This window comes from Pezoporus occidentalis, unplaced genomic scaffold, assembly GCF_034315485.1.
Source record: "Pezoporus occidentalis ecotype Australia unplaced genomic scaffold, CSIRO_AGI_Poc_V1 ctg282, whole genome shotgun sequence".
NCBI classification, from domain to species: domain Eukaryota; kingdom Metazoa; phylum Chordata; class Aves; order Psittaciformes; family Psittacidae; genus Pezoporus; species Pezoporus occidentalis.
The window spans coordinates 473536-493783 of NW_026914741.1; the positions used below are offsets into that span (position 1 = coordinate 473536).

At 42.4% G+C, this 20248-nt stretch overlaps 1 protein-coding gene and 1 pseudogene across 1 annotated transcript; one reads left to right on the forward strand and one right to left on the reverse strand.

Annotated features, from left to right (window-relative positions):
• Nucleotides 1-6980: 6980 nt before the first annotated feature.
• Nucleotides 6981-7919, reverse strand: LOC134167270 (olfactory receptor 6B1-like). The gene is given in 4 exon segments (XM_062625745.1): nt 6981-7264; nt 7267-7489; nt 7492-7880; nt 7883-7919. Coding segments are annotated over 4 exon segments (933 nt in total).
• A 3900-nt stretch (nt 7920-11819) lies between these two features.
• On the forward strand, nt 11820-13124 carry LOC134167288 (olfactory receptor 6C3-like; annotated as a pseudogene).
• Nucleotides 13125-20248: the final 7124 nt, after the last annotated feature.

The following is a 20248-nucleotide window of genomic DNA, read 5'->3' on the forward strand; positions in this document are numbered from 1 at the left end:
GCTGGGGACATGGAGCCCTGGCAGCTTTGGCCATCTCGGGCTTCTGCATTTGGCAGCACCCAAACAGGGCATCCCAGTGGTGTTGCTAAGGGTTCATAGCACAAGGAGCTGTGAGCAGTGTCTGCAGCTGGTGGCATACATTGGACCCAGTAATAAAAGTTTGTGCTGGGTTCAGCAGTTACAGTCATTTTTCTCAGTCTTAGTAGCTGGTGCAGTGCTGTGGTTTTGACTTTCAGCCTGGGAACAATGCTGGTAACACCGATGTTTTAGTTGTTGCTCAGTAATGTTTATTCTGACCAAGGACTTTCGCATCTCATGCTCTGCCAGGGAGGAGGGGAAGCCAGGAGGAAGCAGAGACAGGACACCTGATCCAAGCTAGCCAAAGAGATATTCCATACCGCAGTACGTCATGCCCAGTATATAAACTGGGGGCAGTTACCCAGAACTGCTAGATAGCTGCTCGGTCGGGCTGGGTATCGGTTGGTGGGTAGTGAGCAGTTGTATTCTCTTCCCTTGTTATTTCCCTTATTATTATTGGTGGTAGCAGCAGTGGTTTGTGTTATACCTTAGTTATGGGATTGTTCTTATCTCAGCCTGTGGGAGTTACATTCTTTCGATTCTCCTCGCCATTCGTCGGGGAAGAAGGAGGGGGGAGTGGGCAAGCGGCTGTGTGGTTCTGGGTTGTCAGCTGGTCTTAAACCATGACAAAGTTTATTATGGAAAAGAAAAAGAAAAAAGGAAAAGATTGAGATAAAGCATGTGGGAGGACCCTCTCCCTGGAGGCAGCTGGTGTGAGAAGCACTGAGCTGCTGGTGAGTAGCAGCCTTAGTTTCCGCTCCAGTGCAGCAAGTGGCAATGGTGCTGATGGTGCTGTATTTTGTATATTTTTCTTGATCCTATTTGTGACACTGTTGGGTTGCACAGTCAGGTGCATGTGTTGCACACTGACCAGTTGCTGACTTTCTGTGCAAACATGTTTTCCATAGAATCACAGAATCAGACTGGTTTAGCTTTGAGTGCGAAGTGATGGCAACAGTCCTGCTGCAAGCTGAACAGAGCCCCATCTCCCAGTACTTAAAAGGGGCCGACAAGGAAGCTAGAGAGGCACTTTTGCCAGGGGCCTACAGTGACAGGACAAGGGGGAATGGCTTGAACCTGCCAGAGGGGAGACTGAGATGAGCTCTTAGGCAGAAGCTCTTCCCTGTGAGGGTGCTGAGGCGCTGGCACAGGGTGCCCAGAGAAGCTGTGGCTGCCCCATCCCTGGCAGCGTTCAAGGCCAGGTTGGATGAGGCTTAGAGCAACCTGCTCTAGTGGAAGGTATCCCTGCCCATAGCAGGGGGTTGGGACTAAATAAGCTTTAAGGTCCCTTCCACCCAAACAGGTCTGTCTCAAGAGTTGTGTACATATGCTTTCCTCAACTGTGGTGTCTGGGCAAACCTTCCTGCTACTGTAGCCCTTTCCCCTGGAGTTGCAGTGCTTGCCTTGCCTCTTCCCCATGGGAAACTGCCCACATTCCCTGTGTCTCCACTTGCTGGATTGGCAGCTTAGATTTCAGTCAACATATAGTAGGTATTTGCAATTTTTGCTTTTCAAGACTGACAGAAGATGGGCACACAACATAAAAGCATTTGATGAAGTGAAAGGACTTGTATTTCCTGTTTAAAATGTAAGAAAATTCCCCAATTTTTTTCTCTTTTCATGAAAAGTTTCCCTTCAACTCTTTCCCTCTCCAAAAGCCCCTGACAGTTCCATACCTAAACCTCACTCCTCCCCAAACGGTTCTGGCCAGTCACCACACATTGACACCTACTTACCTATGCAGCAACCTCAAAAAATGATTTATGTTCTCTTAAGCTTTCTTTTCTCCCCCAGTCTTTGGCTTTTTGCAGTACCCTCTCCCTTCCTTTCCCTCACGCTGTCCAGGCAGCACAGAGACAAGGGTGCAGAAAACGGATGTGTACTCACCTACTCAACATACTCGGGTATGTTTCCAGCCCAAGAGTCCACTGACCAGCAGTCCTTCAGCACCCTGCAATGCCTTTCCACTGGTAGTGGGTGGCTTTTCCCCATGGCACAGGCTGATGGCCCAGGGAAATCCTCCTTCTCCAGGAGTCTCTTTTTAAGACAAGTCTTCCTGGAGGTGTCTCATGTTTCACCACTCCACTGCAGTATCCTGAAGTACTGTTTTCTGTCATACCCATGTTCCCATAAATTACAAATGAGTCTGGTATTGTTATCAATATTATAACCAATTTCGGTTTAAAGTATAAATTTTATTAAACTGAGTAAGCGATAGCAGATAAAACAACGCTGGGTGCACCAGGGAGTCCTCTGCTCCACCCAAGATGCGCACACGCAGTCCCTGGGAGGCAGTCCTTTATCTTTTTCGGTTCAAGGTCCCAGCCAATCCTGTCGCCCCTCCTCACTCGGATGTTGACATGGCTCTTCCTCATTGGTTCCCTTTGTTGCAGGGGGTCTCATTACCGAGAAGTTTCGGGAAGTTTCGAGAAGCTCCCAGAGGCTTCGAGAAGCGTCCACTGCCAGCCTCCAGCCTCCTCACCGCCGCAGCCCCCTCCCCTCAAGCGTTGCAACAAGACACCACTTCGAGCCACCCAGCCCCCTTTTCTCTCTCACAATCCCGCGCAACAATACAACTGACCTCCCCCCATTACCTACAGAGTACAACAGTTACAGAGTCAAAAGGAGTATTGTTTCGCATAACGACAGCCACAGAGAGCCTCCCTCCCCCCAAACTTCTTGATGAACAAACCCCACACATTACAGTATTGTATCTCTCAGATTCGATTTTGAGCTCTTCTCCCTGGCATTGGTTTGCAAAGAGTTGTAAAGAGCAATACTCACTTCTGACAGTGGGATCTCCTTGGAGGTATTTGAAAGCTACATGGACATGATCCTGTGCAAATGGCTCTGGGGACCTTGCTTTAGCTGGGGGTGTTGGACAAGATGATCTCTGGTGGTCCCTTCCAATCTCAACCATTCTGTGACTCTCTGGCATCTTGTGTTGGGATCCCTAATCACCCACACACAGCTGGAGATCTATCACACTCATCTCTCCAGAAAAATAGTGGATACAAGGCCATGGACCTTGGATTCAGTTTGCTGATGCTCTTCTGGTATGGCAGCTGGAGGTCTTTCGGGTACACCACTGTGCATGCCCCTTGGCTAAGCTGCAGTATAGGTGTCTGGAAACATTCTTGGCAGCCTGCAGTCCCCAGGGTTATCTGTTACATTTGGCTTGTCAGATATAACACAGACTTATGGGAAGCTCAAACCTTTACACTGGAACCAAAATAAGATGATGTAGGACATTTCCAGCAGAGCTAGTTGTGTTCAAGCAGCCAAAGCAAGTTGGTTGCTCACTCCTTAAACGCTGCTGATTGTAATGACAAGGTTGTCACTGACTTTGATGAATGTGCAGGTGTTGACTTATGTATAGATGCCTACAGCTGGCTGTCCTGGAACTGAATCCCATTCCTATATCCAGTCAACTGAATCTCTCTCCTTACTCTTTACCTTCTGGTGGGAGGAACTGATTACTATGGGATGAACTATACCAGTATGCCAGAAATCTGTTGGCGTATTTGTCCTGAAAATATGCACAACTGTTTTTTTATGACTTTGCTGGAATCTTGCTGCAGGTTAGGTTTATGTGTGCTGAAGTCATGTGTTCTTATGACAGTGATTTGTTTTAGACATGCTTGAAAGCAAACCTTGTGAAGCAGAGAAGAAGGCTTAAACATTTTGTAGTCAAAGTATAGATTTTATGGCTTATTTCTGTACTCTTTGTAATATTTTGAACAGTTAAATATATTCATTTGTTCATTGTACAGATCATGTGCATTTCTCAGCATTTTGCAAAAAAACAGACTATCTAGGCAGAGATAACTTGCTGAAGAAGGCACAGCTACAGGTTGGGCAAAGAAGAGATTCAGAGCAGCCCTGCGGAGAAGGACTTGGGGGTGTTGGTCGATGAGAAAATGAACATGAGCCGTCTTCAGTGTGCACTTGCAGCCCAGAAACCAACCGTATCCTGGGCTGCATCAAAAGGAGCGTGACCAGCAGGTCGAAGGAGGTGATCCTGCCCCTCTACTCTGCTCTTGTGAGACCTCACTTGGAGCACTGTGTGCAGTTCTGGTGTCCTCAACATAAAAAGGACATAGAACTGTTGGAACAAGTCCAGAGAAGGGCCACGAGGATGATCAGGGGACTGGAGCACCTCTCATATGAAGATAGGCTGAGAAATTTGTGGCTGTTCAGCCTGGAGAAGAGAAGGCTGTGTGGAGACCTCATAGCAGGCTTCCAGTATCTGAAGGGGGCGTATAAGGATGCTGGGGAGGTACTATTCGTTACGGACTGTAGTGATAGGACAAGGGGTAAGGGGTTAAAACTTAAACAGGGGAAGTTTAGATTGGATATAAGGAGGGAATTCTTTCCTGTAAGGGTGGTGAGACACTAGAATAGGTTGCCCAGGGAGGCTGTGAATTCCTGGCATCCCTGGCAGTGTTCGAGGCCAGGTTGGACGAAGCCTTGGTTGGCATGCTTTAGTGTGAGGTGTTCTTGCCCATGGCAGGGGGGCTGGAACTAGATGATTTTGAGGTCCTTTCCAACCCTAACTATTCTATGAATCTATGGTCAGCTAAGATGCTCCTGGGTGTTTCAAATTGCACCGAAGGCCTGTGTTTGTCAAGTGGTTTGAGTCCTAAATTTTTACATATGAGCTTGTCATAGAGTCAGTTGTCATAGAGTACTATAATCAAAGGAGACAAACAGACACTTCTAAGGCATAATTCATTGTAGCCTCAAAACTAAAAAATGTGCAGATAAGTCAGCATGTAGAAATGTCTTTTCCATGTAGTGAGTATGCTGGCAAACTAGGTGACTGACACATACACGGAGTTTGTATTGCAGATGTCTTAGTGTTAATGGATATCCATTATAGTAAATAAAGTGATACAGAAATATCTGGGCTGGGTTAATTTGGCCATACATACGTACAGTTTTATGTAGCAAGGGGTACCCATTTCTTTCTATTTTTGCTAATCCTCTCTCCAGTTTCTCCCTCCTCCTGACCCCAGGGATGCTTCCCTGTAGCCATGTCTTGCTCTGCTAATTGCATTCAAGAGCTACATTTCCTTACTGTGATGGCCAGTCCTGGGCCTGTGCTGTCTTTTCTCCACTGCTTATTGCACTGCTAGAAACTTCAGTGATGTGAAGCTTTGCTAACCACTTCTTCATTTTTTTTCTAACCAGGTTAAATGTAAGAACACACGTGACAGTCACAATTCCATAACCTACAGAAGATTTCTAAACAGCTCTTCCTATTTCCTAATTGTTATCAAGGAGACTAAAACTACACATGCAAAATGTACTAATTTAAGGATTGTAAAGATGGTCCTTTCCATTTTTCTACCCCTCCTTTACCAAAATCAGTGAAGTAGGCATTCTTCTTTAGAAGTTGTTGCAATGTTGTTGTGGGAGTTTTGCTTTCATTTTAAGGGTTTAATTGTCAGTACAAGTATGCATAGTATATTAATTTTAGACTGAATGTCTGCATTGTATGTTCTTCTGTATGAGCTAGCAGTTAGCTAGCCTTCTAGAGCATGGTTTATATTAAACATCCAAAATAGATCAGATGAACCACATTCAAGCAATGTTTCTCACTCTCTTCATTTGCAATCAGGAGAGTCCAGATAATGATCATGAATAAACAGATCTACACCATAGGTGTAAAACCAGAGTAATCCAGAAGAAAAGAAAGAAATGGTTTATGTAATATAAATTGAGTTTCAACTTACTCAGCTGAGCTGAATTTCAGCTGTAGTGAGGAAAAAGAAAGCAAGCAGGCAGGCAAGACAATATGATGTGCAATAATACAAATGCAGTTACATTAATGAATTTATTTTGTTTACTTTTACAGTGTTCACAGAATCACAGAATAGTTGGGGTTGGAGATCATCCAGTCAGAACCTTTGCCAAGGCAGGGCCGCCTAGAGCAGGTTGCACAGGAACATGTCTAGGTGGGTTTTGAATGTCTCCAGAGAGAGAGAGAGACTACACAACCTTCCCTGGACAGCCTGTTCCAGTGCTCTGGCCAACCTCAATGGAAAGAAGTTCTTCCTCGTGTTGAGGTGAAACTTCTTGTGCTTTAGTTTATGGCCATTGCTCCTCATCCTGTTGCTGGACACCCCTGGAAAGAGTCTGGCACCACTGTTTTGTTACCTGCCTTTGAGTTACTGATCTACATTAATGAGATCTTCTCTCAGTTTTCTCTTCTCTAGGTTAAACAGTTCTGGCTTTTGTAATCTTTCCTCATAAGAGAGGTGCTGCAGACCCCCGATCATCCTTGTGGACTCCACTGGACGCTCTCCAGTAGCTCTTTGTCTTTCTTGTACTGAGGAGCCCAGCACTGAGTGCTCCAGATGTGGCCTCACCAGGGTTGAATAGAGGGGAATGAATAACCTCCCTCAACATGCTGGCCACAATGCTCCCAGTGCACCTCAGGATACACTTGTCCCTCCTGGCTCATGATCAACTTACTGTTTACCAGCACTCTCTGGTCCTTCTCAGCTGAACTGCTCTAATAGGTCAGCCCCAGCATGTGCTGGTACTTGGGGTTCTTCCTCCTCAGGTGCAGGACCCTGCACTTGCCCCTGTTGAACCTCAACAGGTTTCTCTCTGCCCAATTCTCCAGCCTATCAAGGTCCCACTGAATAGCAGCATAGCCGTCAGTTGTATCAGCCACTCTCCTAGCTTTGTATCATTAGCAAACTTGCTACTTCAGTACACATTCATGTTCCTTCTCCATACCACCCCCAAGAGATAGCAAGGTTATTTACCTATTTTGTTTCTCTGCTTATTTATTTTTAAGATATACAGCTATGTATTTCCAAGCTTTATTCAGATTAACTATATTCACATGCCATATAGCTGTGTCTGAACCTGTAACTTATTAAGGATAATTACCCCTCCTTTTTAACAGAAAGCAGCCCTCTGAAAGTCAGCAATTTACTTGTGTCTTTCCACAGAGCTTCCTTTACTTCTTTGTTTCTAAGATTGTAGATGAGAGGATTGACCAAGGGAGTGAGAATGGTTTGAAAAACAGAGAAGATTTTGTTTGGAGATACTTGGATATCTTGATGAGAAAGTACATAGACAGTTAATATTGACCAGTAGAAAAGAATCATCACAAAAAGATGCTTGGAGCAGGTGGAAAAGGCCTTTTTTCTTCCAGTGACGGAAGTTTCATGATAATGATGCAGAGGTAGGATGAGAAGGTCAACAGAAATGGAGGCAGTGAGCACACACTTGCCACAACAGAAGTGACAAGTCCAACCACATGAGTTTCGCTACAGGAAAATTTTATCATTGTGAATGATTCACAGAAAAAATACTCAATTTCATTAGGCCCACAGAAATCTAAACTTGAGATCAGGAATGTTAGTATAGAATTAGATGGAAAGCCACTTACCTTACCCAAGAAGCAGCACCCAGCTGGAGACAGAGCTTGCTGTTCATATGGGATGGATAGTGAAGCGGCTTGCACCCTGCTACATACCTATCGTAGGACATCACTGCAAGGAGATAGGAATCTACAGCTACCAAACAACCAAAAAAATAGTATTGTGTAAAGCATCGGTTGGCTGAAATACTTTTGTCTCCACACAGATAGCTAAGCAACATCCTCAGCAAGATATTTGAGCTGTAGCAGATTTCCAAGCAGGCCAAATTGCCCAAGAAGTACATTGGGCTGTGAAGGTGTCGATTAGCCACCATCAGCACAATGATGAAGATGTTTTCAGTAATAGTCACAATGTAGATTGACAGAAACATCAGGAAGAGATGAGAATCCAGTTTAGGCCATTCCCAAATCCCAGGAGCATGAACTCAACAACAACCATTTTGTTTTTCCACTCTTGCTTTGTCGTAACTTTTATTTTAGTGATAAAACCAGGAAATGTTGGCACCAATGAAGACCTTGACAGTTTAGACTCAAGTAATGAAAGTTTCTTCACAGAATAAAAAAGTGAAGGATACAGAAGTCTTTGCATTATTGGACTTGTCAGCTGATTTCTATAAAGATTTCTTATATACTAAGAGTCACATTACTCATTACTCCATGTACGGAGAAGAGCACTTAAAACTGAAGTAATGTCCATTCTTCTCTGGCACAGGGGAACTTTATAGCATGTTTCCAGTCTGTGTAAGCAAATGAAATATCAACTTCTTTCTTAAATGCCATCACATGTTTTGCCGTATTTATTTCTGTTATGAAAAAAGCCGTATTTGCTCTGATTGCACCAGTACCAATATTTCCATTGCTAATATGTACTGATGCGTATTATATATTCACCATATATATCACTATAAGTATGCAGCATGACCTTTAACACTTACATATTTCTTATTTGAAAGAGGCAGAAAATAATCCATCTTCCATCAATGAAAATAAGTATGAAGATCTATACCATCTTCAGTATACATTTGCCCTGCCAAAAAAACCCCAAACACACAAAGCACCCTCCGGTTGTCTCACCCTTCAGTCTTCTCATGGTTAGAATGAAGGATTCCAGATGTAAGGAATTTAATTCAGTGGCCAAAACTCAATACAATAACATTGTTAAGGCTACTACTAAAGGAGCTGAACAGAAAATCTACTCCTTTTTTATTCTGTATAGATTCTTCTTGTCAGCTATGTTTTAATCAAATGTGCATGTAGTTGGGAGAGATATTTGCAATGTATTAATGGGGTGTATTTTTCAATCCCATGCACTTGGCAGCACAAATTCCAGCCATGACACTTCAGAGGTTGGGAGGGACAAGCTTCAGCCCTGGGGTTCCCTAAATGCATCATCTATTACAAATACAACTTTGGTGGTTTTTTTTTCAGCCCGTTATCTTCCCAGATCTAGCATGCCAATTTAGCAGCATCTATTTGAACCATCTTCACAAGGATTAATGTGATCTAACTTCAAACATTTGCATCTAAGGCATTCACCACAGACTGCTCCTATAAAGAGAAGTAAGTGCTTTGGATTATAATCCATCCAATATGTTTGACAGTCTACTTTGTATGAGATAAAAAATATAAGGAAATTATCTATTTCTTTTCTTTCAATTGACAATAACAGGATTTTAAGTATTAGCTCAGAGGTCAGTTTCTGCAGACTGCACCTCTATTTTGATGCTGCTTACAACATTGAGGCAATACAGGGAGGTGACCAGACACTATAGCAGTGAAGGCCACATAGGAATATGCATCACTGTGTTCAGTTCTGGTGTCTTCAACATATGAAGGACGTGGAGCTGTTGGAGCAAGTCCAGAGGAGGCCATGAGGATGATCAGGGGCTGGAGCACCTCCCATATGGAGACAGGCTGAGAAAGTTAGGGCTGTTCAGCCTGGAGAAGAGAAGGTGCGTGGAGACCTGAGAGCAGCCTTCCAATATCTGAAGGGGGCCTATAAGGGTACTGGAGAGGGACTCTTCATCAGCAACTGTAGCAATAGGAGAAGGGGTGATGGGTTTAAACTGAAATAGGGGAAGTTCAGGTTAGATGTAAGGCAGAAGTTCTTCCCTCTGAGGGTGGTGAGGTGCTGTAACAGGTTGCCCAAAGAACCAATGAATGCTTTATCCCTAGTAGTATTTAAAGCCAAGCTGCACAGAGCCGTGGGTGACATGATCTAGTGTGAGGTGTCCCTGCCCATGGCAGAGGAGTTGGAACTGGATGATCTTAGGGTCCTTTCCAACCCAAACCATTCTATGATTCTGTTATTCTATGATTCTATAGGATTAATTCACACACTATTAAATTTGTACTTAGCCTCATGTAGCTTTTTAAAACACCTGGAAAGTGAAGAGAGAACGGGCAATGTGAGTCTTGCAGTATAAGGATTGTCACCTGAAAAGGCTATGGAAATTCTCAGAAGTGTCAGTCTCTCTCCACTAAGAGGGCTACACTGAGTATGTAGTTGATTTTACATTTCCAGATTTCTGGTTAAAGTAGTGTTCAAATGTTCAAAATTGGGTCAGATGGCCCCATATTCTAAGTGTCAAAGGAGATTTCGGTCTTCTTTTTTGAAACCTGGAATGTTTACAACACTTGCTCAGTAAATAAAATACTTGAGTCCTAGCTGCCATGTAACTCAAAGATTCATTACCTGCAGCTCCCTTAATACCACATTGTACCCTAGTGCCTAGGCTATCGCATGATTCATCATAGGTTCTTTTTCATGTCTGTCTTTGGGAGTTCTGCCATGAGGTGGAAAGTAATGTTCATGAGTGCTGAGTGTTCCTGAGAGCCAGGAACTGTCTCTATCCACAGTGATGTTCTGTGCATGTTGTGTTCAATGTAAAAAGCGTTATCTCTGCTGGGGAAAAAGGGTAGGCCACTAGAGGAGATTTTACATAAGTCAGGTGAATACATTTGAGTACCTCGAAGGCTTGTATCTGGTGCTGTTCTGAATTAAGGAAGGGAAAACAAAATTAAGATTTCATGAATTACGATTCTTCAGAAGTATTCATATCATACCAATATAATCCCAACTCTGAATTGCTTTTGGATATTGTTTTAACCAGGTGTCCCACCAGCATTTAGGCCAAGGAACATCTTGCCAATACAGATAGCATCTTCCTGATGGAAGTTTCCAGTGACTGGAAAAGGGGAAACACAACCACTGTTTTTAAAAAATATAAAAAGGAGGGTCCAGAGAACTGCAGGCCAGTCAGTCCCACCTCTGAGCCTAGAGATCATGGAGCGGATCCTCCTGGAAACTGTGATAAGGAACATGGAAAATAAGGAGGTGATTGGTGACCACGCACATATTTCCATGTTCCTCTTCTTCTTCCTGGAGCTTTTCTTCATGCCTTCCTGTGAGGGAACTCTGTCAATATTGATACAAGATTTCCCCTCATCATCTGCTTTAGAGCAGAAATCTATCAGTGGAAAGCACCAGCTGTGGTTGGCCCAGAAGAGGTTGTTCTCTGAAATGCTCATCTATGCCCTCAGGCTGTTTATGAGTGCCTGCACCAAAGGCATACTGTAAAGACACCATTCAAATGGGTTGTGATACAGTCCCCTTTAATTTGGTATAACAGATACTCAGCTCATGTCCATTAGGTATCTAGATGCCTTTGGAAAATGGAATATAATTGGAAATAGTATGTGTGTGGGATGGAGAAAGCAAGATATTTTTGTAAATTTCACTGCAGTGTTAACATAAGGTTCTACCCAATTGATAGGTTATTTAAGATTTCCATTAATAAAACCATCAAAGAAGATTTTGTGTTCATACTCAAAAACGTATAATGAGTCACAAGGGAATTCTGAGTTCATCTTGGCTCCATCACATGTGGAAGTTTATTAAAGACAACAAGAAAAAACACTTGGGAAGATCAAGCTCTTGGCTTCCATATAAAGAATAAAGATGAATATATGTATTCTTATATATAAAGAATATAAGAATAATGGTGAAAAGAGAAGAAAGCCTGCAGAATCCATGCTGGTTTCCACAGTGCGATGTGGGCAGGTCTAAGAGACCTTGGTCCATAGCTGGCTACCACGGATGTAAGCCTGACAAAGGAGAGTGTGAAGAAGAAAGTGAATGAAGAAATTATGAGAAAATAGATTTATGACTTCCTGTGTTTTTCTGTCAGTAGAAATAATTGCCCATGTGCCAAACTAGAAGGCTCATTGATTACTGACATGATTTTATTATGCCAGTTACAGCTTTATCTGAAAGTCCCAATATTTTTTAAGTGACAAGACATTGAACAAACTGAATGAAAAATCCAGGTCTAAAAATCCCCTATCTTGTAAATCCACTGGATCACCCAAGATGCAGAATATGAGAAAACTTCTATGAAGGTTGTCTGGTTGCAGAAACTGATCTGATGTGATCATAAGCTAATGCCATAGTTTAGGTGTAGGTAGTTTAGAACAGCTTTCCCTGTGCTCTGCAAAGTAGTTTAAGTATATAAATGTATATCCAGAGAAATAAAAGTAAGAATTAGGATATGTCTCTACAAGACAAGGAAACAAGCCAGGGCGCTAAGCCAAAAAATGGCATGTAATCATCTATACTTCTTAGAAAAGAAGAAAATTGTCTTGTGCCTGAGGCATAGCAACAGTGATTGAAACTGAGATAAGACAATTTGTTTTTTTTTTTTATAGAAAACATTACTGAAATGTTTTAGAAGTTGGAATTTTGAATAAGTTATCGCGTAGAGATTGGATCCAAGAATTAAGGTGAATAACGTATCTTTACAGCCATGCATGGAAAACAGTTTTTTCATTTTTATATTACATTTTAGTATTTGCTTTCCCCAAGATGCAGTGTGAGTCAGCTATGGAAAAGCAAAACGAAACATACATTACAGAATTCATCCTTCTGGGATCTGGTGATTTACCTGACCTTCAGGTTCCTCTCTTCCTGCTCTTCCAGGACATCTACATGGTGATAATGATGGTGAACATTCTCATCCTCGTGCTGGCAGTGGATTATCAGCATCTCCACATCCCAGTGTACTTCTTCCTCAGTAACTTGTGCTGCTTGGAAATGTGGTATGCCTCCACCATCCTGCCCAAGCTGCTGGTCAGCTTCCTGACAGGAGTATTTCCTACAGCACTTGCATGACACAGTTTTAAATGTTTGCATTTCTAGTTGGGGTACTGTATTACCTCCTGACAGTGATGTCAATGATCAGTACTTAGCAGTATGCAAACCTTTACATTACATCACCCTAATGAGTCATAAGCTTGGCACAGGACTAGCTGCAGGAGCCTGGGTAAGTGGTTTTATGATCAGCTTTTTTATCATACTGTTGATGTCACAAATGGTGTACTGTGATCATGGTGAAATGGACCATTTCATCTGTGATTTTGACTCTGTGATAAAATGCTCCTGCAGTGACACATTTCTGATAGTTTTAACACCTTTGGTGTTTGCTACGTGTACTATGCTGTCCTTTCTTTTCACTATAGCATTCTGTATTTTAATCATCATAGAATCACTGAGTCATCGAAAGGTTTAGGTTGGAAGGGACCTTAAAGAACATCTAGTTCCGACCCAAAATGTAAGACATAATAATTCTTTTCAGCTATAAGAAGGTCTGAAGCTCCCTAAACACAGTCATCAAGTAATCATTTGATACCTTAGATCATCCAGGAAAACTCCGTCGGGCTGTCAGCTATGCCTAAAGTCTTGCAGGCGACACATATGCTTCTGTATTGGGAGCAGGAGACCAGATGGGGCACCATAAGACAATTCCAGAATTCCTCTGTCATCCCCATGGTAAGCAACCAATGCACAAACTGTTGGAGTTTTCATTTATTTACATGGCTTTGTTTCAATTGCATTTGAATCCCTCAGCAGAAAGCCAACCTACCTTAATATTGAGACCTACCTTAACCTATCTTCAGGCCTGCGACACTTAAAAGTTCTTTAATAGTTAATATGTCTCTATAATTAATATTGAGTGATCCTCTCAGTTTGCCAGGTTTGTGCTAGGATGGTGTGGTAGGAAAGTACCTACCACATGCAGAAGAAAATTACATGTAGGGATGTGAGGATGTGTCTTGCTCAGATACTCTGAAAGTTTACTTGTATTATGTTTGTGGGCTGAAACAGAGAGACAAATTTCATTCTCAAGCAAGCTGCTGCAGATAGATTCTTATTTGTGCTGCAAGGGTAAATGGTGAATATTGAAATTCAGATCCTTGCATCACCTCAGAACCATTTTCTGTATGCAGACCCTGTTCCTCTGAATGTTGCAGGTTTTTGAGATAACTGTGCAAGATCTTGGTCCATCACTTTAGCTGCTCCTGCTATGATCAAACCCAGTAGGTGTTCAGAGATCTTCAGGACCACTGCTATTCACATCACAGAAGATAAGGGCAAAGTTGATCTCATGTATAAGGCATAGGAGCCACTGCAGCTTCATCTGAAGAGGCAACCTTGTACAAATACCAGCAAATAGCTTGGGTGAAAGGTCGCAGTTAAATATGTCACTCTACAGTGCAGATATGTCTAGATAGGAAGACTCCCTTTCTATCCAATACAAAGACATTGTCACTTTTTGGGTGTGATTCAGCTCATTCTTAAGTAGATATCTGAAATCATCTTCTCTTAACAGTGTTCTTACTGTATTTACTAAAATTTCTTATTCCAATATTATTTCATGTATTCCAATATTCCAATTAGATTGGATATAAGGAAGAAGTTCTTTACTGTATGGGTGGTGAGGCACTGGAATGTGTTGCCCAGGGAAGTCGTGAATGCTCCATCCCTGGCAGTGCTCAAGGCCAGGTGGGACAGAGACTTGGGTGACATGGTTTAGTGGGAGGTGTCCCTGCCCATGGCAGGGGGTTGGAACTAGATGATCTTGAGGTCCTTTCCAATCCTATCTAGTCCATGATTCTATAAATATACACTGTACATTGCAAAGAGTGCCATTCCTTCTGCTTATCTCTGCCTTCACGCATATGTGTTTTGGGAATAATTATAGATGCTGGGGGGGGACTAGTTTTCTAATGAAGCTTTGACCTGGGAAGATATGATTTGGGTTTTCATGCTATAAGCACAACATATTCCTTTCTGTTTTCTGAAATGCTTTCTTCGGACAACAGAGGTAAAACAATATTATGAATCAGGGTATAAATAGGCAGAAAATTAAGATATTCATTAACTGAAATATTTATTGTAGAACTTATCTTTCATACAATCTGAATTGATGCTCCTATTTAAAAAAAATATAAACACAATGAAAGAGAAAGATGTAATTTGAAGATATCTGGTGGAAACTTGAAATCTACATATGAAGAACATTTTTTTCAATTGGGAGGGGGGAAACAGCTGTTTTCTGCTGAAATGTAAACATTGTGAAACTGCCTAAATCAGGAAATGTAAAAATGGTGAGGAAAAAAAAGGAAGGTAACTGGTATCACTGAAATGCTTTAGAAAATGCAGAATGATATGTACTAGGTGGGCTAGCAAAGAGTTTGGAGCAAGCCCAACCTTGACAACCATTATGAAGATATCAGTTAGAGATGAGTTTGTCCTGTTTCCCAAAGAACTGGGTCCCAAGGGAGTTACAAAGAATATATGTCAAGTGATTCAAGGCAGCTGTCCTATCTGATTGACCTCACATGTTTGCTAGCAAGGAAAGCTGGCTGTCAGGAAGCCAAGGGAGGTGTGTTCCTTGGGGATGGATATTCATGCATCAGATGCCTGCCATTTTCTGGTGGATCACGGATAGAAAAATCCCTGCAGATGTCCACAGCTCTGTTCTGTGGATTCCTAGCATACAGTTCCAGGATTAGCACTGATCGTATTTTGTGAACTCCAGATTTGTTTATTTTCTGTATTGTGATTTTGGATACTTTTTCAACATCAAAACAATTATGATGCATTGATGTTCATGAGGACTTAATCCAGTAGTAATAACTGTAACCCAGGAATAGCTGTTTAGGCTGGCACTTGGCACATATCCATGAACACCAGAGATTTCAAAGTGGGTTGAGATATCTTCACTGAGCTGTCTGTGTATTCTGGGTTATCTTAGTTAAGACTTCTTTAGCATCTGCAAAATGAGGGGTGAAGGTTTTAAATTAAAAGAGAGGAGATTCAGACTGGACATGGGGAAGAAATGTTTTACAGTGAGGGTGATAAAATCCTGGCACAGGTTGCCCAGATACATGGTGACTGCCCCATCCCTGGAGACACTCAAGGCCAGGTTGGATGTGGTTCCTGGCAACCTGGTCTACTTGAAGATGTCTGTGATTGCAAGGGGGTTGGACTAGATAACCTTTGAAGGGCCTTTCCAATGCAAAATATTCTATGATTCTATGATTGTATAATACTTTAGCGTAACTTCCTCCTTTCTATTTATGCATTTCAAGCCATCTTTTGATTTTTTTTGTGAAATAGATTCACTTGGTTCTGTGTCAGAGGTTGTGATTTGAAGTGAATATCCCTAATATTTGTGAAACCAGGCCCAAAGACATTGTGGACAGACTTTTCTCTCTACTTTTAGACAGTGACAGAAGAACTGCCTTTGAGCACTCACATCATGAGTGCATGCACATTTTACTGTTAAAACAACTCTCTTCAGTAGAAAGGAACTCATACCTTGATCTCAGACAAAAAACATTTACAATGACCCTTTGACAGAACAATTTCCATTGAACATCCCACTGGGAGCACTTGTAGAAGAGTGATGGTGGCTCAGTGAGGGGCAATTGGTGAGCTGGGTGAGTATTGCATAGGTGGGGGAGGTTGGGGGGGGGGCAGCATTTCAGGGAATTGCTCAAGGCATTGGTGTGGGGAAGAGGGGATGACACTGAACAGAGACAGAAGGCAGGGCTGGGACAACTGGGAGCAGTAAGCTGTCACCACCAGAGAGCTGAGGAGCACCCATCTGTTCTGGAAAGCATGAGTGGAAGTTCAGGATTTACAGGGGCAGGCTATAAGGCACCACTGAAGCAGTGGGGTCTGGTGGAGTGGGAATTGGTCTGGTGCAGGATGGACTTTGTGGAGAAGCTGGATGCCATCTTAGTGCAGCTGGACTGCTGGGGGCCTCCAGTCTTGGCCAGATTGTTGTCAGGTAAAGTGAGGTGGTGAAGGCCGTGTTTCAAGACAGAGCAGCAGCACTTGAGCCTAGGGCACACAGGTGAGGAGGGCAGCCCCAAGGCTGGGTTAGCAGTGATGTGTGGACCAGATTGATACACCTTTGTTCAGGCACTGTGGGTAACATATTCAGATAAAGTGGGAGACCTGCTGAGGGGTCCCCTGATGTTGTTGGTCCATTTCCCTGAACAGGTCAGCTGAATCTCTGACCCAGCAGGACTGTTCAGTGAAGGGTCCCTATAATGGGATGCTGATAGACTGGTCATACACAAGGGTCTTGGCTTTCCTGGAGCATTGATAGAAAAATCAAACACTAAGGGTTGAGAAAATCTCCCCCCCTTTTCATGTGACAAGGCACCTTTGCCGTGCAGAATCCCAGGAGTCTGGGTGTCTCCTCTGCACAGCCCGCAATGACCAGAAAGAAACCCAAGGAAGGCAAGGCATGGAAAGGTCCTGCAGTGGATCATCACCCAGCTCCTCTTCTTGACAGGACACATCAAAAGGGCTGCTGGATGAAAACTTGTATTCCTTCCTTTATTTTCCTGTAACCGCACTCCAGTCTTCTGCTCTGATCAGCCCCCCAGGAGCGCCACTTAGACTTCTTGCAACATCTCCACCTCTAATAGCCTCAGCAGGCCCAATTAGAACTTCAGGAAACTTTACTCCTGTAACCCTCACACATGTAATTTTTACCCAAGGGGTCCACAGAACAAGTAAACTGTAACATGGTTTTCCTTGCTGCTTATTCTGTGCACAGTCATTTGGGTGGCTAATAGGAGAAATAGTCATTGCGAAAGAATTTTGCTAGACTTCACGTTTTTAATGAGCATATTCTTGTTTCAGGCCTGGTGGAGTAAATTAATATACTCCAAATGAACTCAGTAAACATAATTTTTCAATAGGGGCAGATGCTGTCAAAAAAAACCCAACGATTTTATCCTTGTGGTCAAGCATCTCATGGACTATGTGTCTTTGGCTGTTTCAGGCAAATCTGTCTGTGATAAAATAGTCCCTCTCACCCTTTTCAGAAACTGCACTGCATAGCAAATCCAGTGACAGCTCCAGTTACTTCTGGAGCTGTTTTTGTAAAATTACCTCCATATGCAGATGTGAGGCAAAATACATAGATGTAACAAAAATCATGATGTACATAAAACTATTAAAAAAAAAAAAAAAGGCACCCAAACTAAACCCAAATAGCACTTTTTAACATTATGAAGGTGGGTTTTCAAGCTCTTTCTCTTGACTATAAGATACACCAACACAACCAACCCTGGACACATTCCTAGAGACAGGCATATGATGAAGAGACAAACAAACCACTACATGAGCACCGTAAGATAAGATCAAAGGTGGCAGTTAGTGATGGCACATGTCCAAGAATTAAACAGACAAATACTAGTTAGGACAAATTAACCTCATGTAAAAAAATATTTGATAGTTAGACAAGCAGGCAAATAAGTATTTGTGTAAATGAAGAAAAAGGCAGAACAAAATTTAGTGGATAGTGAGCTAACCAAGTTATGAAGAATGCAAGTGTCATGCACACACAGACTTTTTTCTTTCAACAAATGAATAATTATAGAAACATTGGGAATATTTGCCAGATTCCAATTTTACAAAACCAATTTGAGCAACTTGATTAATGGATTAAAATTAAGGAAATGTTTGTCAGGTTTGTATTTTTTTTATTTCCAAACATTTTCTTTAGCAATATGTCAATACATGTTTTTAAAATAAAATACTAACTTTAAGACATTAAGTGCCTATAAACAAGCTAAAACATTTTGCTTCAGGATGAGTGACAGCAGCTAACCATAGCCGTGTGCATACTGTGTTGCTGAGGTTATAGGATGGGGCTGAGTGCAGGTATTAGAAAACAAAGGGGAGATTAAACACTTCTGGAAGACTATTTTGGTGAAAAGAGCCAAACCTTGCCTTCATCCAAGGTTCAAACCTATTATCTATATCCCTGTTACAGACAGCAACTCTGGAAAGTAATTGTTCACCTTTGGACACTGATCTATCTGTTCTGGTATGCAAGACCATTGTCCAGGCCCTCCCTGGTCTGAGGTTCAACCAACTGCACAGGACATGGGAAAATCCTAGGCAAGACATGAGACACTGCTGGACATGGTGGTTACCAAAAGCTAGCAAGCTGTGTGAGGGGTGGCTGAGGTTCATAGGTGGTTAAGGAGGTGTGGTGTGAGAAGTGGCCAAACTTAACAGGTAAGAGAAGGGAGTTTGAGGACCTTGCAGGGTATGGAGTAGTAGGCTGACTGGTAACCACACCAAATGATACTATGTAAATCTGAGGTGATCTGTGTAACAGTTGTAGTAAGAAATATAAAACTTGGGTATACATACAACAGAATTGGGACAAAGAAGGAATATTTTTAGGCGAAAGTTGGGTTCATTTTGTGTGGAGACAGGGACAGAAAAAGAGCGGTGATGCAGGGTGGAGCAAGCCTGGCAAATGGAAAAGGATGGGGACATAAAGAGACAGGTCAGGTATAAACATGCTGCTGGTCAGTAACCTCTGGCCAAAACTTGTGCCTGATCTCCAAAATGTGACTCATTGAACTCTGTTCCTAACCCTTTTCTATACTGGTGTTCTGTGTATGACACTGGGTATGTGATCTGCTGGTGAGCTTCAGGTTGGACTAGCCTATGGGTAGGAGGAGACCAGCATCTGGGTAGAGCCCCAGTAAGAGATGGTCCAGGGTCTGGGCATGCGTCCTGGATGGTGCCTGTATTGATCTGTATGGAAGGCTGCATGAGTGCTGTGTATGCGTGCCTATTCTGGAAATATGGGCTTAGCCTCACCTCTGGCTGCATCTGGGAAATGGGGAAAAGCAGTAGTCTTGCCTTCAGTAAACCAGGAGGACAATTCTCCTTAAAGTTCACTCTATTCATCTTTTCTTAACACGGTCTTCATATGCAATATCTTCACTTTTGGAGGTGTTCATTCCCAGTGACTATAGATGAAACTAATGAAGAGTTGAATAGCTCTGCTGGAAACAACTGATATTATGTATAGTGACCTAGTCAGGTGTTTTCATCAGGCTGGAGCCACTGCAAGAAAGATTGATCAGAGGGATAAAGTCACTAGAGAAAGCTACATCCATTAGGTCAATAGATGTCATTGTTACCATTATACTAAAGAGTGATCCAGACATTCCAGTGCTCTGTATCAGCGAAGCCAAATCTTGTCTTTGGTAAGTGTTGTAAAGTGGAGAGTTTTATATAGAGTTAAGTCATGGTTATTAGGCATTGATGCATTACTTTGCAGCTGTCAGAACACAACACCAGAAAAATTGCAAAGCACAGCTATCAACACAAATGATTATATCTGCAAGGATCCATGCAGCTATGGCCTTGGGCAAGATGGTGAAGGACAAAAGAAGTGTCTAAGGACTAATTTCAGAATTCTAGTGAATCAAATTAAACCAAAGCCAGAACAGTGGTCAGGATGTTTCTAATCATGGTCATCAGACACAAAATTAAAAAGCCTAGAAAAGGAGAAATAAACAGTTCAGAAACATTCCCATATTCCAAGGGCAAATCAGCCATTATTGATATTGTTTCTAGTACAACGGTGTGCAGCA